The sequence below is a fragment of the Parus major genome, chromosome 5 (genome assembly GCF_001522545.3).
Source record: "Parus major isolate Abel chromosome 5, Parus_major1.1, whole genome shotgun sequence".
Taxonomy (NCBI): Eukaryota; Metazoa; Chordata; class Aves; order Passeriformes; family Paridae; genus Parus; species Parus major.
Genome location: NC_031774.1, coordinates 55,654,571 through 55,673,178, shown reverse-complemented (window position 1 = coordinate 55,673,178; position 18,608 = coordinate 55,654,571). Strand labels below are relative to the sequence as shown.

General features: G+C 40.6%; 1 protein-coding gene across 1 annotated transcript in view; it reads right to left on the bottom strand.

The window, feature by feature from the left end:
- KCNH5 (potassium voltage-gated channel subfamily H member 5) overlaps positions 1 to 18,608 on the bottom strand; it is a 147,752-nt gene that overhangs the window by 73,705 nt on the left and 55,439 nt on the right. Inside the window, exon 7 of the mRNA XM_015629587.1 lies at positions 16,328 to 16,757. Coding sequence (XP_015485073.1) covers positions 16,328 to 16,757 — 430 coding nt within the window. The remainder of the gene's footprint in view (positions 1 to 16,327; positions 16,758 to 18,608) is intronic.

The following is an 18,608-nucleotide window of genomic DNA, read 5'->3' as shown; positions in this document are numbered from 1 at the left end:
AAGAGAGAAGAGACAAGATGTGGACTGAGGACTCCCCTGTTTTATTGAAAGGATGTCCTGTAAATCAGCCTCCAAGATAACAAACTCCATGCTCTACCTTGTCACAAAAAAGTGAACTGAAATTATTATCATGTTGCATAGCCAAGCCCATGGATCTTGTAGGTCTCCCCTCATTGTCAAAACAACAGGGATAACATGGAAATCAGAATTTTGCCCTGGGACAACAGAGATGGCCTGATCCAAATTACAGCCAAACAAAACTCCATGGCTACTTGCATAGTTGTGCCACAGCACAACAGCAATTTGGGGAGAAACATCAGGAAAAAATTTAATTACCATCTTCACAGAAACCATTTCAAGAAAAACAGCATGTGAGGATAGAGTCTCTGAGGATAACAACAGAATAATTGTCAAAACATCTCAATCTGATCTATGAGACACCTAGACTGCTTAAATGGAATTGAGTAAAGTCCATTGTTTAATACTGGGTTCTGAAACAAACAAGCGGAATCAAAACTTAAGAAATGGATTTGTCAAAAATTCAATTTGTCCTCATATTGTGATATTCTCAACCAAATCTTCTGAGTAGGATATTAATTTTCTTGATTTTTTTTATTTAGGTGTCTTGAATGTGAAGTGACTATAAAACAAAGGAAGGATGATATTGCAAATATTTGCTGATTGCCAAATTTCATTTGGGGCAGGAAATGGAAGTAAGGCAATATTATGTCTCACAAAAGTATATTCAGCATTGTTGTTTTTTTTTTTAATTAAAAAGTAAGAAAGTTAAACTGTCATCTGCAGACTGAACACTGCATTCCCCAGCTGAGACAGTTTCACCTCCCACTCTAAACTTCCTTCCTCCCTTTCGTCAGACTAATCTGTTTTGGTCTGATATTTTCCAACATCAAGGTGGATGTTCCCAGGAAATTTGAGGGAAAATTATTTTGTCTGGTTTTCATCTGTTGTAGCTCTACATGGAAGATTCTGACTTTTTCATTAATTTTTGGAAGTGTGTCTAAGAGCAACAGCAGCTATTAGCACACACCTCAAATTCAATGCAATTATTGATCACATTAGGATAGAATGCACTTAAAAACTTTGAAAGTATCTTTCTAATATGAAAAGCACTCAAAAACAACATTTGTTAATTGACAGAAAACTGGATTTATTGTGGGTATTTTAAGCTCAATCCAAAATGTCTCAGACACAAACAGATTAAAAGAACAAAAAACCAAGAAAATCCAATGCAAAAGTGCAAAGCAATACAAAAATGAAAAGCAGTGAGACTGTGAATTGCTTTCCTGTTCTTTATGAAACAAAAAAAAGAAGTGTCTAATATTAATTTACTCTTAAGGCTTAGCACTCCAGGACCTCATGCTCAGAGGTCAAGGGCTCCGAGTGGTAGCTTGATGGCTTATCTTAACCTTGCTATTATCTCACATTTCCTTTTTGTGACTAATATTTCTATGTCGTTATGGAGAGCAAAAGGAGAGCGAGGAGCAGATCCTAAACCAGTTTGAAATGTTCTATGTTGATTGCAATGGAAAGGGCTTACAGAAAACTGGAATGTGGTGTTAAAGCCAAGGTGTTTCTGACAGTGAACGGGACATAAAACTCCCCAAAGCTGTGTCAGTGTTTTTAATATTTGCATGTTATCCTACACAACTCCCATTTCCAGTATCTATTAGGGGACTTTTGCATATTTATAGCAGATACTTGCTGGGGTTTTGCAATGTCAGCCAGGTATTTCTTGCCATTCTACTAAATAATATTAGCTCTGCCTTAAACACGTTACTTTATCAATTTCAAAAGATCAGGATGTATCAGACCATTGCCTTTATGCCTACATATGTTCATCACATTTGTCTGAGAAGCATGAGACAGGGACTAATTTCAGCACAAATCTGCAGTGTTCCCGTGTACCCTGGCTATATTAATCCTGGAACTATTTACCATGGAACACACTGCTCCTGGTAGAAAGAATTGCCTCCAGCCCTCCTTGTTAGGCTGCACCCACTGAAGCAAAACAATGTATGTATTTTATTATTTTTTAAATTAGGATGAACTACAAGGTTCATCTGATTTATTCCCACAAATGCTACAGCCCAGGCCCACGTGAATTCTTGGCTATCATGGAATATCCTGGCTGCGGACAATTAGACTGTGCAGAGCAGTGCACAGTATCCTACATTTACCTCTGCCTTCACCTCAGCTTTTAAGCTGTATGTTGGCAACAATTAAATGTCTCCTGCACCCTTTGAATTTAACCCAAGGTCTGAACCAGTTATGTGGAGTCAGCTACAGAAATTCAGATTAATTCAGTGCAGCCAGACTTTTTTTTTTTCCCCTTTTAATTCCTGGAATATTGTAATTTGTTTTTCTTCATTCCCTGTAACTCAGAAAATGGTTTGGTAGGCACTTTACAAAAATATGTGGAGTTCCTGCCCCCAGCCATTTAACATTTAAACCAAGCAAATCAGGCATGGGATTAGAGAGGAATTAAGCACCACAATATTTATCAAACACCAAAGTTCACGATTCTACCTAATGTCAGATCTGGAAATGAAACCAAAAAGTTTCACTTTCCTAGATGAAAGTCTCAACCTTTAGACATCTCTACCCCAAAGCTCTTGTTTCTATATTAAATTCTGCCAATTAAAAGCAGCCACAGCTGAGTCCTTCTCCTTTTCAGGTACACATGAAGACACATCAGTCACCAACCTCCATGTGTTGTCCCATTACACCTGACCATGCTTTGCTGCTGCAATTACAACCTGACAGACCATAAACCCATGAGAAAGTCTGATTAATTCTGGCATTCTCATTGTAGTAACACAAAAACCATTAAAGATATCATGCCACTGCAGAGATGTCTGTGTCATATTGACACAATGATCTGCCTTGATCCACAGCAGAAATTTGGTTAGAAACAGTAGAGCATCACACAAAGGAAGAAAGGGATAAATGCCTTTTGCAGAGATAAAGAACAGAGGACTCTGTTCCCTTTGAACTGATAATATTTCAGCAAACATCCTCTTTGTTGCCTTCTCAGCTGGCTGAAAATGGATTAGAAGGTGAGCATGCATAACTTCTCTATGGCCCATTATTTCTTATTATCATCCAGATGGAGCGTGGCTATTAGAGCACCACTAAAAACTCTAATGAACTGCAGTGTTGTAGACTCCTAATTCTTCAACAGCCTGTTTGTGCATCAATAATAGACTGTAAAAACAACAACAACCTGACTAATTAGGCTGGATCAAATCTGCTCAGCTCAGTTTCCTCTCCCTCCTGTCCTGGGTGTTCATGTGGGTGTTCAGTACTGGTGCAGCTTCCATTTCCTTTTCCCTTTCAAAGCCTCTAATCACCCCGTGTAATACTGCAAACATTTAGAAACATTTGTTTAAATGCTTATAAGAAGCATTTAAACAAGAGCACACCCATGTTTAAACCATATGAATAATTTTCTCGCTATTTTGTCTGTAATGCAGGGGAGTTTAAATCTCAGTTGTCCCTAAGACAGGAAGAAGTGGGAGGGCCCCAACATTTATCATTAAGTCTTCTGTTTGGCAAAACACTTAGGATTTAATTCATTAATACTTTCTGCTATTCTGGGCTTGTTTGGGTTTTTAACAGGGTAAACAGAAACTCGTTCTGAGCTTGTGCTTTCATTTGCTTTGCTCCCTTAGCAGTTGGTGGAACATAAAAAAAGAACTGCAGTGCTGGGCCCCACTCAGAAGCTTAGGGAAAAAATACTTTCTTCATTAAAGTCCAAAGCAGCCTGTGTGATCTACCAAGTGAATTGTAACCCTGCTCCAAAGCTCATCAACACACACACAAATACGGTGCTTCTGTTGCAACCCTGGAAAACATTAAGGAACTTCAGCCAATGAAGATTTATTATTTTGAAACAGAGTAATGTTTCAGATGAATCTCTCCAATTCTGTCATTTTCCATTCCATTTAACAGCCAGTGCCACCCCTGACTTCCCAGAGGAGACAGAAAGCGAAGCATGTGATGGGGCTCTGCTAAAATCACCTCGTGCACGGGGCAAGGGAGGGCTGGCCAAGAACCTCCATGCCACAGGTTTTTCAGGGATCTCACACACTTGTCTTCCTCTCCTCCCTCATTCACCCTAGACAAGATTTGATTACTAGATCCTTCTTGCATGACCAATCCTCACCCACACAGAATTATTTCAGACTCACAGCCATTAAATAGTTTCTGATACAGCACTGATGCCAGCAGCTTTATTTTGAACTTCCTTCTTACATTATTGACTTGATTTTCTTCTTGCCCCTTTCAAGGGCTAATGTAGAAAGATTGTGTTTGATTAACTAGAAAGTTACATTTCCTTTAGGTAAGGTGAATTATCAATTTCAGCAGGAAAAGCATGCATTCATGAAACTCAGTAGTAACCTTCTTTATGCCTCAATCTCCTATTCAAAAATAAGGCATCTATTTTGTGCTTTGAAATGTTCCTGGTTGAGGAGGAAGAAGGGCAAATGAAGCTTGTCCTTTCACTGTATACAGGAATGATGGTTTGTTCCCATGTCTTTACCAATCAGGTGTCATTCAAACATATAATTGAAAAAAATATCATTTCCATACATGGGACCTCATTGAAATGGATGCTGAGGTTTTTAACATACACCTTCATGGATTTTAGGTATGAGCCCTAGTGACCTTCAAATGGGATTTAGCCCCCTAATTCCCTCTTGCCAAAATTTGGAAGATCCACCAATAGGCCTGGAATGCCAGAAAGGTTCCCTTCATCATGGTTTGTGGCCAGAGAACACTTAAAGGTAAGTTCTCATTAAGCAACAATGAGGTCAGTGGAACTATTCCAGCACTTAAAAACACTGTTTTAAAAAGTTTAAAGTTTCCAGTTCAGGAAGCACTGAAGGACTGGGTAAAATTAATTTAAAAAATGTACAGGAATTCCTCACACCTCGTTCTGCCCTCCTAGCCTTTAACTTCACATCATTTGATCACACGTGAGGTAAGAGAGATGAGACCTAAGGGATGCAACACCCATTTAGAGGGTGACAGTGTTTGCCTGTGTGACCCTGATGCTGAGTTCAGGTTGTTCCACCTTGCCAACACAACGTAGCAATCACAATTTTTCTGTAGCTGCCACCATAACTCTTGGAATGTACACAAAAAACCCACAAATTCTGTAGGGCCATGGATATGACGGCTCCTCACAGTGTTCCAGCTTCAGGAAAAATCCAGTTTAAGGGGCTTTTTAACTGAGCATCTTCCACTGAGGAAAATCTGACCCAACTCTCCCAACAGTGACACCTTTCCTACAGAGCTGGGCTGAGGAAAATCTGACCCAACTCTCCCAACAGTGACACCATTCCTACAGAGCTGGGCTTTTCCTGCAGAGGAATGCAGCCTCCACTCCATCTCCCATTGTCACATCACCATGCAGAAATCAGCAGCAGATATTTATAAACCCTTTTCCATCAACTTCATCCTATTTCAATTCTGACTGCACTTCACAATGTAGCTTTGAAATGTGCTTTAATTTTCATGAGACACTATAGAAGAAATTAAATATTCTGCTCTATTAGAAAATCCTTCATGTTGTTATGCAACAAAAATGTAGACAAAGTAAGATAAAATCTCACTAATCTTTCAGCTTTTTAAAAGTATCTTTTTTCTATGTTCTGGTCTTCTTCCTTTAACCCACTAGCTTGGCTTCCTCTGGAAGAAAAGAGAGAAATGGCTGAAAGTAAGAAAACTGCTCCCAAATTTATCTTTTATCTTTTTTTCTTAACCTTTAAGGAAAATTTTACTTCCATCCTTCTACTGTACTTCCAGTATGTTATATCAAAGGATGAAGCATTTAAAAAAAAATACAAACTTTAAAGAAATAAAGACAAAGAGGGAAAAAATGGGGGCAGGGGGAGGAAACAAAATTTCTTATACAATTTTTTTTCTTTCTTCAGCATAAATCTTTATTAATGAAAAAGTCATTATGAAAACCCAGAGGCAAGAACCTTTAGCTCAGAATTATATTTCAGTTACAAGAATTCTTAAGGCCAAAAAAGGTCAGAACCTGGACTTAAATTAATCAGTAGATGTTTAGGGGTGATCTACCACCCAGAGAAAGTGAGCTTTGCTAGCTTGGCTTTGCTAAGACGTAATTTGACAGGGATTTGTAGCTGCACCTTTCTCTCCCTCCAGCATCAGAGATTTGTAGGCTTGGGAGGACTCAGAGGGAATGCAATCCTGAGGGAGGTGCAAGGATACCTGTGACAATGCCCATCAATGATCTGGAGCCTACCAAATCTGATGCTGGCTCTGCCCATGATCTGCAAAATTTTGCTGAAAAATTTTGGTGGACTGGTGTTGGAAATCCCTGTTTCCAGCATCAGCCTGTTGTTCCCTCCTAAGTGACCTGTCTGCCCTCCAGAAAACACAGAAGATCAATATATTTTTTCCCCTTTCAAGCACACTCTTTCCATGGTAGAAGTCAATCTTCGTGTTCCCCTTAAGCTTCTGTCAACTTAAACCAAAGTCAGTTCTTCCAACTGTTCCCTTGAGATCCTGCCTTGTAACACATTTTTATGACCTCCTCTCCCTCCAGCTGGTCTAGAGCTTCCTTAAAGTGCTGCATCTAAAATGAAAGGAAAAAAGTGACTACCCAGTCCTAGTCCCAGCAGAATAAATACCTTTTCAGCCTGTTTGTAGAACTGCTGCTGATACTTTCTGGAGCAAAATTTACAGGTTTCACCTCATTGTTACATTCAGTCTGCAGTCACCTATCTCTTTCCTACTCCAATATCCTCCAAAATCCTCTCCAGCCTGGCAGCAGCAGACACAGTTATTCCACAGACTGTGCTTATGTATTTGATTTGGCCTCTTTGCACGTGCTGCACTGCATTTCCCTCTCTTGACATTCACCTTGCTGACTTGGGAACGCCTTTCCAATTTATTGGGATCATTATGGATTCTGATGCTGTCATCTAAACTGCTTGCAACCCTTCCCATAACTCTCCCAATGTGCTCTCTCTGTTCTGTCACTCATCTCTGCTAATGAAAGTGTTGAACAGAATCACACACAGGGCAAAAATCTCACTGGCAATTCCCTCCAAGTTTGACAGCAAAGCCCTTGATTTTATTTTGAGAGATTGTTCAATCAGTTATCGCCAACTTTGTTACGGCTGTGTTGACATCATCTTTCACTCATTCTCTGTGAGGCCACTGAGTAAAAAAAACTGTCAGAAGACTTCTAAAAAGTTCAGATATATTGTATCTACTCAATTCCTTTTATTCTCTAGGCAGTTATCTTGTCAAAGAGAGAAATCAGATTAATTTGCCATGAACTCATCTTGACAAATCCACACTGGCTGCCGGCCAGTGGAAGAAAACTAGTCTTAATCATTTATGACCAAAATATTCCTACTGAAACGCAACTGGATTTGACTCAGCACTCCAGGGGATGCACAGCAGGTACCCAGGGAAGAGATGCCAATTTGGATGCTCTCCTGTCCTTCCTCCAGCATGGAAGGGAAAGGGGTGAAGCTCTTTAAGGAAGAACCCACAGTCATACACCCACACAGAGCATGCTTCCACCAGAGGAACATTTTTCTCCCAAAGTTCTTGCAGAAAAAGGGAAAGATGAACGAGGATGAGAGACAGGCAGGCTGAGTCCTCAGTGCTCTCAGAATGTTCAGGAGGAACATGACATTGTACTACTTCAGACCCACAGAAAGGAAGCAACGAGAAACCAAGAACTGCTATCTGTCACCTTTCATCCAATTACCTGATATCCCCAAGTACCACCAAACGTGTTACAGCACCACAGGCTGTACTGTGATCATGAAACCTCACAGAGGCTGGGGCTTTTTATAGATTTTACAAAAACAACACAAAACTCCCATCTCTGTCAGCGTCTCTGGATGTGCGACAATGTCACAGGGGTTTTCAGTTCTGAAAGTCAACCTAACAAAATTTAAGCATGGAAATCTCTTGCTGGACATGAAAATAGTATTTTGAGGCCGGATTCAGTGGTATGATTCGAATTTTCTACAACAGGACACTTGTTAAAACAGCTTGTCTCCTTGCTGAACTGTCCATCCTAACTTCCACTCCAGCTGAAAAAACACAGCAGTTATCTGCAAGCAAAACTGGGCCAGTATTAATGAGATTTCACAGAAAATACCTGGTTTTCCCACTGAAAGCAGGGCCCAGTGAGGAGCACATCTCCAGTGATACCAGGCAGGACTTACCTGTTTCCTGGCCTGACTTACTTGGGTAACTCTCCCTTTTAAATACCAAAGACACAGAGGTGTTATCTCCTGGATACACAAAATTAACCAAGGATCTCTGTGCGGACACAGACTCAGATCACTCACTTGGCTCTCTGAAACTTCAGAACAGGCAAACACAAAGGATCCCCTTCCATCCAAGCAGTGTGATACCTTGGGGGTTATCTTTTATGTCAGATTTGTTTATCCCTCTAGCACAAAATGCTATAAAACTGAGCCTTGTTGTGTTCTTAGCCAGTCAGATATATTTGCTGATCTAGCTGGGCTAATTAAAACTTTCTGCTTCCTGAGAGATAGAGTTGTTGTGAGTAATCCAGAACTACCTGATAATCCCTCTGGGAACATCTCAGCTGATTGCTTGCACTCTGTGTGTGAGCATAAAGGTTCATTTTCAACATTTACCTATCATTGATTCAATAACAATTTTCAGTTGTTTTAAATAATATAGCTCAACAGCATGAAATAACATTTCCTTCTTCATTGTTACCTCTCCCACTCACTGTCCTATCTCTCTTGATACCATAATTTCCTTTAAACACATCAAGCCAATGACAATAAAAGTAAACCTTATATAAACACATGCTAGCTATAACCTTGACAAAAAAAGGAATCCCATAAAGCTTCCCAAGGAGGCTGTTTTATAGTTTTAAAGCTCTTTATATAAAGACACATGTTTTTGCTATAAACTAGAACCTGAATGTCTAAAAATCTCCTGCTCAGACTGAATTACAGCAAAACAAAGCACATATGGCCACAATCTGCTGGATACAACCGGGTTCTGGAGCATGTCCTGAGAGGGGAAACTGAGCTGGGGAAGGGTCTGGAGCACAAATCTGATGAGGAGGAGCTGAGGGACCTGGGTGTGTTTACCCTGGAGAAAAGAAGGCTGGGAGTGGTAGTATCCTCTCCCAGGCAGCAAGCGACAGGGAAGAGGAAATGGTCTGAAGTTGCACCAGGGGAAGTTTAGATTGGATATTAGGAACAATTTCTTCATAGTGTCAAGCAGCAGAACAGGCTGCCCAGGGCAGTGGTGGAGTCACCATCCCCAGGGATATTTAAAAGATGTGCAGATGTGGTACTTGAGGACATGGTTTAGTGGTGGGCTTGGCAGTGGTGGGGTAATGGTTCGGCTCAATGACGTTACAAGGCTTTTCCAATTTAAACAATCATTTTACAATCTCACTCTTACACTGAAGTTCCATTAAAAAGGGGATGATGATCTTTTGCTCCCTAAGAATAATTTGGGGTTTTTTACTGTAGGCCACTGAGATGTGATTATTCTCTTAAGGCTTTTCCAAGCTCAGAGAATAGTGAGATTGCCAAATTCGACTGCTGCACTGACATCAATAACCTGGCTTAAAATACTTCACCTGACCCAGCAGTGAGACATAAGTAAGATTAGTAACAACTAAAAGATAGCACAGAAAGATCCTGATATCCTTTATTTGTAGAGCTAATAGCACTTGGGCTGTGGTTCAGCAATCCAGAAGTGTCAAAATGCCTTTTCAATGGCACTCAAGAGGGGAAATTTTCACTTGCAAGGCAACTTCTGTGCCACTTTCTTCTTTTTGCTGTAATGGGTAACTGTGAATGAACAGTTTTACTCTCTCCTGATTTGGATGTTGAAGGATTTATCACCTTTCTCATTCCTTGATGATTACATGTGTTTGTAGCAGAACAGGTTGCACAGTGAAATTGTGGATATCCCATTCCTGGAAGTGTTCAAGGCCAGGGATGGGACCCTGAGGAACCTGGTAGAAGGTGTCCCTGCCCATGCCAGGAGTTTGCAACCAGATGATCTTTAAGGTCCTTTCCAACTCAAATAATTTTATCATTCTGTGATTCTAAGAAAAAATTAAGAGCTTGCTAGCAGGGCTGTGTAATTGTTGGAAGAGACATTCCCTTCACTGGCCCCCATTTTAAGAAACTTTAAGAGCAGCACAAAAACTGGCACCAGTCCTCTGCTGCTGAAGAGACCAAGCAAACCCTTCTGCAGCTCCTTGATGCAGAGCCACGTCTCTCCCACACCCCAGACCTCTGCAGGAACAGAAACTGCCCTTCCACAGAACTGACTCTTGTCAGCTCTTGCCCACCCTTAGGGGCAGAGCTGGGTTTCAACCACGGCTAAACACTCAAGCCTGTGAATTCCTACAGATGCAAAACCTTCTCATATTAGTATCTGTTGCTGGGAAAACTACGATTTAATCTACATTGCTGGCAGTGATTTTTGCTGGAAGGTGCTATCTCACACACATACACTTTCCTCAGGATCAAGAATTAAATCCTATGGGCTCTTGGGATTGCTTGTCTGGGCGCCTGCCAGACAAGCGCTTTCCCACAATGATACACTGTTGTGTCAGCGCGTGGGCTTAGCCACTGCTTAACAAATTTGCTATATAAACTTCCATGATTCACCCAAACGGCGTTTAAGTGGCTAACTACCATACATTGGCAGGGAACTGACGAATGCTGCCCGAACAATGAAAGAACCCACTTAAATAATGAATTAGGCTTGACAGATCAATGGAGACGTGACTGACAGCCCCTGGCACCCCACGTCACAACTCGGAAAGAGCTGAGCAGCAGCAAGGGGGGTGCCATGAGCAATCAGCAGCTTTTCAGCATTGTTTGCCAAATACAGGAGTATTTAGGGCCAAAGGTGGCTCAGATGAGAGCATCTCACTGGTTTTAAAAAGGAAAGAACAGGTCCTATTCTCTCTAATAAAATTAGAAGGAGGGAAGAACGTCTATGTGTTTAGCATAGGTAACTAAGATATCAGTGATATTCATGTTTATGTGGCAAGCAGACACCTGGTAAAGTATGTCCCAGCCCATGGCAGGGGGGTTGGTACTGGATGATCTTTCAGGTCCCTTCCAACCCAAAGCATTCTGTGATTCTGGGATATCAAGAGGAACCCACCCACACACTCTTTCATCATCTCTCCCCTGAACAATAATAACTCGGGGTCAAAGTGACAGCAATTACATCTGTCTCCTTTTCAAAGCTGAAAATCATGAACCTGGGTATTTCAGAGGAAAACAAGAAGCTAGCATTTTGAGCCATTAAACTAGAAACTCTTGGAAAGAGCAGTCTAGAAATTACTCCCATTTTCCAGAGAAGGTATCCTGTACGATCACTACAACAAATTCTTCTGCTCATATGCAAAACCAGTGTGAATTGCCAGGCCTGTTTTATAATTTAAAACCAGTCACTGAAAAATATCATCTCACCCACAACCATCTCCCCATAAAACTGGAATAAATAGAAGCCAAAGTAATTATGTACATAGATAAAAGTATTTCCCTAAAGGAAGAACAACAAAGCACCCTTTGCTCAGCAGTTCTGGGGACCAATGGATAACTAAGAGATTCCTCTGGCTTTTCCACAGCCTGAGAAACAGTGAATTATTAAATGTTCATTGACACTCGTGCCTTCAGTATCTTGTTCTGATTTTCCCTTGCTGCACAGATCATTGGAGCATTTCAGTGACTGGTGGAATACACTGGATTTCCCCAATGCCAGGTCCACTCAGCTGGGCAAATAAACTCCTGTATTTATGGGGCCAGACTGATGCTGCAATCTGCTCTGTGCCATACAGAGCCATTTCACTCATACAAACCCATTACTCCAGGCTACACCAGCAGTATGAAATGTGTCAGAGATCCTCTGAGCACCAGGCTGGGTGTTGTGCTTTAACCTGGCAGGCAGCTAAAACACCCCCAGCCACCTCTCCCCTATTGGAACAGGGGAAATAAACACCAAAAAAAGGCAAAACTCATGGTTTCAGATAGGCACAGCTTCACAGGACAGAAAAGGGGAGTGGAAAAAAATATAATAATGATAAAAGAATACAAAAAACGAGTGATGCACAATGCTTTTGCTCACTACCTGCTGCCCAGTCACCCTCCAGCCCCCCCAGTTTTGTTGTTTAGCATGATGCCATATGGTGTGCAATGTCCCTCTGGCCAGTTTGGGTCAGCTGTCCCAGCTGTGTCCCCTCATGGCTCCCTGTGTCCCCCAGGCTCCTCGCTGGAACGAGGAGCTGAAAAGTCCTTGACTTCACGCGAGCACTGCTCAGCAACAGCAAAAACCTCAGTGTTTTATCAACATTATTCTCATTCTAAATCCAGCACACGGCACTGTACCAGCTACTGGGAAGAAAATTAACTCTATCCCTGCCTAAACAAGGGCTTTGGGAAGCTGGCTGCTGTTCTCACAGAGGAAGTACAGGAAGGAGGAAAGCATATGGATGTACTCTTGTTGTTTAAACATTCACACTTGCTCCTTCAAAAAACCCCATCTCTCCTGAATTTTTCAAGCTGTTTCACCCAACCACACTCTGCCACCTTCCTCAAAATGCTTTTTCCCTTTTATTTTCTGCTTGCTAAAGGCCTGTCTGTGCTGAGTTGCAAAATAGTGAAGTTTCTTCCTGTTCTCTTTCTTGATTTTTTTTTTTTTTTTTTTTTTTTTTTTTTTGGTGAAAGACACAAACCCAGTCAGTTTTGCACCTGCAATTCTGGCTGTGCTGCAGACAGAAGTACAGCTGTGGACAGAAGTAGAGCAACACGCAGCAGCACAGGCTGGGATTTTGTTTGGAGGCTCTGAGCTGACAGAAGATAATGGGAGTTTTACAATAAAGGTCCTTCCTGAATGATAAACGACCCCTGGTGCGTTCAAAAGATCTGACAGACCTACCCATTTGTTCTGCTCTGCACAGAGAGGGGATAAAATGACCTAGATCAACACAAAAGACGCTACAAAAATCAGATTTTCAATGCATATTCAGCAACTCTAGGCAGCAGGCACACAATAGGTATTTAAACAATAACCCTTGTAAAAACCTTGCTGCCTTGTCATAGGATGCTTTGTTTGCTATTTTTAGCTTTTCAAGTGTCAAGAAGCAACAGAAAACAATATTGCTGAACAGCACTGGACACCAAGATAAAACAAGTGAGGCAAAAAAGAAACCTGAAGCAAGCTCCACAAGATGAGGTTAAGTTATTCACAGCTCTCTTTCCTGCAAGACAGGTGATGTATTTCAGCTTAAATATCCCACTCGATCTGTTCTCAGTGAACAGGCAAGTGACAAGCTGCCAATCCAGCTGAAAAGCTCCCCATCCATCAGGACTCCTCCCGCCCCTGCCCCGCACCGAGCACTGCTTTGTCAGCACCTACAGAATCTCAATCTGCCTATTTTTAACAAGAACACCATCCTGCAATCCTGCCCACCAGAAGGATTTGCAAATCTCTCCAAATACTCCTCCCAGGTCCTGATAACTTTGCCAGCATGAATAGGAAACTTGGGGCTTTCAGAACAAGCTCGCTGACAAGGCAGGGAAGATTTCCTTTCCTATCTGCAGTTTGCATGAGTAGGCAGCTGGGATTGTGATGAATTACTATCTCTGATTCCAGTGCTAAGTTTAAAACATTTATTTGGCAAAGTCTGTTAGGAAAAAAAACTCACTGCCAATATCAGCTATTGGTATTAGCAAACTTCTTCAGGAGAACTACCAAAGGTATTTCACAGCCTCTCTCTGCTTATAACAGGAGTGTGCTTGTGGACTAGACATATTTATTGACTGAACTGTAATTGAATTTTACTGGATGTTTATCTCAAAACACTGTTTCAAAAGAGAAACTAAAACATCTTGGTTTGAAAATAACTCAGTTACACCTTTTCATGAGGCCAAATCCTTCTCCTGAGCTCAGTGGACACTGAATGACTGGGAAATTGCATTTTCCATCAACTATTTGTTGTGCCTTCCTGTTTTATTTTGGAGCTCAGAGTGCCGGGCTTTCAGCAGCTAGCTCTGCTGAAAATCTCTGTCTCTAAAATCCTGCAGGTCTGATCTTTCTGCACAAATATTGCAAATATGGAGCCCATGACCAGTGCCTGCTCCTAACCTGGTTTATTTTCTAACCAGTGGAAAAAGATCAGTCAAGGCTTGGATTTCAGTCAGGACCGCTCATCATTGATGTGAATGGATTAGAAAACTTTGAACATGCACTGGTGTCATAAAAGATTCACTATTTGATGACAATTGAGCATTTTTACTTGTAAATTTTACTTGTAAATAAACCAAACAGTATTTTTTCCTGTCTGTAGCCTTCCTGCCTGCCACAGTGCTCTTCACCCCACTTGCAAGAGAAAGCAGATTTATTTTGGTGTTATTATTTTGATGCAATAAGCAACTCAGTAGTCCTTTTGCCACACTTCTTAAATTTAGATTCTACTTTTAACTTTGTCTAAAAGCCTATAATCCTACACAGTTTCCCAACTGCTAAGCTCACAGATGCCACTTATAAATTTGATGTGAACATTTGTAATTTTGTAGGTAGCACTTATGGAAATTATTTGCCACTGCCACATACGCAGGCTGTTGTCTGTGTCAATTTTGATCCTGCTACTTGTATTCCCCATCTTTAATAAGAGTTTCAGAGAAGAAAAGGCAAGGAAACAACCCACCTAGAACAGACACAAAGCAGGTTTCAATCTCCCTTTTCTTTTCACCTGCTGAGGCCATGCATGTATTTTGTTGTTGTTGTTGTTATAATCATAAATAGTAATAGTAGCATTCATTATGTTTTTATGGGTCTCATCACACCCAAAGTCATTTACCACTTAGTTTTGTCTGTCAAATCTCCCTCAACAGGACAACAGAAGTCCCCACCAAAAAAAACAAAACAAAAACAAACAAAAAAACAACAACAAAAAACCAAAACGCCAAAACAAAACAAGGGAAGCAAATATTAAAATGTGTAAAAAATGTTCTGTATCCTCTTTATTCTCCAAATCCCCAGGTTCTGTAAATAACACAAATCTGTGCCAACAAATAGCATATCAGCTCCTATGGGCTTTTGATGACCTATCTGCAATAGCTCAATAATTCTCTGGCTTGGAGATTTGCATTTTATGGACCTGGAAATGTTTTGCAACACATCAACCCATCATGTAAAGACGGTGTTCTGCAGAAATTTCATTGCAACATGCTGCAAGAGTCCTAAAATTACAAGCTCTTTCTTTAAAAAGCATTTTAAAATCTCCAAACAAATGTCTTTAATCTTCTAAAGACCCAGAAAGACTGTGGCAAGAAAACTTCCTTTTTATAGTTCAGTATTTCTCAGAGATGAGCTCGAAGTGTTAGCTGAGATAATTATCAGAGAGATTATGTAGATCTTATTATCAAAAGGCTTTGTTTGCTCTCTAGTTACATAATTGCTTAGTGTTTGCATGGTGCTCAGAAAATAGAAAGCACCAGAGAAATACCAAGAGTTATTGATTTAACAGAAAAATAATTCTCCCAAATGGTATTAACTTTTTAAGTTGTCTCTACTATATTTTGAAGATTTCTGGTTATCTGTAGAGCCCTTCAGCGATGTAACTTTGGCAGCACATGAAATGAGAGTTGTGCCTTACCACTCCTGACTTTGGACTATTTCAGCAGAGATGTGAAACAGCAGGAAACAGAAAAAAAGGTGTAATATATTGTGTCATCATTTCCTTCACTTCTAGCCTTGCTGGTGACAAAGACCAGCACATTCAGAAGATAAAATCAGGATTTATATCTCAAAGCAGTGCCATAAAGTAAACAATCAATTTATGGAATCGCTAAATGTTTCAAGAATTGGATAAAACCACATCAAACAAAGATTCCAGGCTTGTGTAAGTTTTTAAGCAAAACCCAGACAACCTGAATTCAAATACACCTTGTAACTTTTAACCAAATTCCAGCAAAGACCTTACAAACATGATAAAAGACATCTTTAAAGTGTAAAGATGAGGCCCAAGTATAAACTTGCCATTAGGCAAACTTACGTACCCAGACCACTTAGCCATGAAAGCAATTTAAAAGATACAGCAACTACATAATTTCAATACCTGTTTTCAAGAATTCCAAGTTCATTTCATGATTATTTACAGGTACTGCAGGGTTGTGGGTTTTTTTTAGGATGTCAAGAAAGCTTAAAGCAAGTTCACTTTACAAGCATGGCACTGGCCACAGAACTTCCCTTAAACACGAGAAAATCGGATTTTACTTACAGCCAACCATCATCATGGCCACCGAAAAAATCTTCTCCCCATCAGTGGTCGGTGCTATGTTCCCAAATCCTATGGTTGTAAGGCTTGTCATGGTAAAGTAGAGAGAGGATATGTACAAGGAGTCTTTGCTGGGCCCTCCTTCCCACTGCCCCGAGCCCGTGGTGTTGTAGCGATATGGGGTCCCGATGCTCAGGGCCAGCTGGTAGAGCCAGCTGTCTGTCTTGATGGTGTTGGTCAGCTCATCTATGACCTCGTAGTCCCCAATGCTGTACCAGATGCAGGCCAGCCAGTGGGCCACCAGCCCAAACACACACACCAACAGCACCAGCACAGCAGCACCGTATTCCAGGTAATGGTCCAGCTTCCTGGCCACCCGGCCCAGCCGTAGAAGGCGCACCACTTTTAAGGAGCTGAAGAGGCTACTGATTCCCTGGAAAAGAATAAAAATCATTATTTGATCTGAAATATCCTGCTGGTTAGCACAGAGGGCTGTACAGCAATTCCTGCATCTGCTTAAAATCTTTCAGTGTAATTTTTCAGGCCTCAGATAACAGAAGATCAAACCCTCCTCCCCCTCCAGTGCTTTTGTCCTCGTCAGGCTAAATTGAGTTTGGCACTCACTAGGTGGATAAATTACTTTGTTCAAACTCAGTCTTTCAAAGCAACAGAAGGGTTCTGTAGAATCCAAAGCGGAAACAGCAAGTTTATTACAAAAATGAGTGGTTCAATGCTTCACCAGTCTGAAGTAAATTGGAGACTCTGCTTTGAGCTCAAGAAGATAAAAGGAGGTGGAAGAGGAGTCACAGATGGAATACACTAACCCTGTGGAGTCCTCCTGAAGTTTCCCAGAGAAGAGCATTCTATTAAATCCAAGCAGAGGATTGTTATTCTGGCCAAAACGGGGGCACACCTACTTCAACAGCCCTCAACATTAAGAGATGCTCGAGAGAAACACCAGAACATAATCGCAGTGGGAAACTCAGAGTAATCTACCTATTGCTACTCTCATCCACCAAACAGGAGCTGAGTAACTTCCTCTAGTACAACACTCTCCACCTCTTACTACCCTTCAAACATAACTCTGGATATTTTGTAATTTACAAGAAGTCTCACTAACTGAGAATTAAACAAGTTCCACATCACCTTCCTGAGCAAGGGAAATACAGACCACAAGGGATGTGCCTTTGCATACAGGGTTAATTTCCTTTCCAAGCAAGAGACATTGCAGATATTTTCCTAAAGTAAGTGTTGGTGCAGTATTGGGGATTTTTTTCCTGTCACACAAGATAGACAACATACAAATAAATGGAAATACAAATATTTAGGGAATAAGAGCACAAGGACCATTGGAAAGTTAATAGAAACATCTGAGAGGGGATAAGAAATGTGTATGTCCTTCTCAATGCACAAATGTTTTGGGAGTCTAGAGATGCTGAAAGAGAAAAAAAAACATGCTTTTGATCTACTGCAATCCCATGATATAACTAACTTGCGCATTAAATTAATCAGTGGCTCAAAATAGAAGGTTTGTAAAGGAAAGTTTCTAATATAAAACATTCAGAAGCTGAAGACATTTAATTTAAAGTAGAAATTAAGACATAGAAAGCAATGAGGCAAACATTCCTAGTTACTGTGCCAAGATTAAATTGCCCTTTTCTATGCATCATTATCAAATCAGTCTAGTCAAAACACTGGCTAATTATATTATCAAACAGTAAAAGACTGGAGTTTCTGGAGTTTTCCATATCAGAAAAACATTTATCTCTTTTGCACCTCTGTTTCTTCTTTTGCACCTTCTTTCCCTTTTCCCAGCATTTGAAGGGTAACATACATCTGATATTGCTAGATGTAATCTGTTTGGCACACTTCTTGTATGCTTTCCAAATCCTGTTGGAATGTGTTTCAGATCCCCAAATCCTTAATAAATTGAAGCTCTGTATTTGCATTCAAGCTCTCATGATGACTAATACCACAGAGGGAAGTGGAATTTTCCCATTTTGATTTCTGCATTTTGCATTTACACAAGACAGCAATGTAGTTTATCATCCTTATTTCCATCTAAATGTATATCTACTTATTTGCTTTAGGATATATGACTGGGAGACACTCTGAGCAGCCAACTTTCCCAATAAACTGGGAAGTCCCTTCCAATATTCCTGACACAATGGACTGTGGCCAATGAACACAGAAACAATATCTACCTTAAAAAATAAGAAAAGAGAGAACTTCAGAGTAGTTTAATAGTTATTCTGCGGCATGTTTCAGTGAGTGAACCTTGATT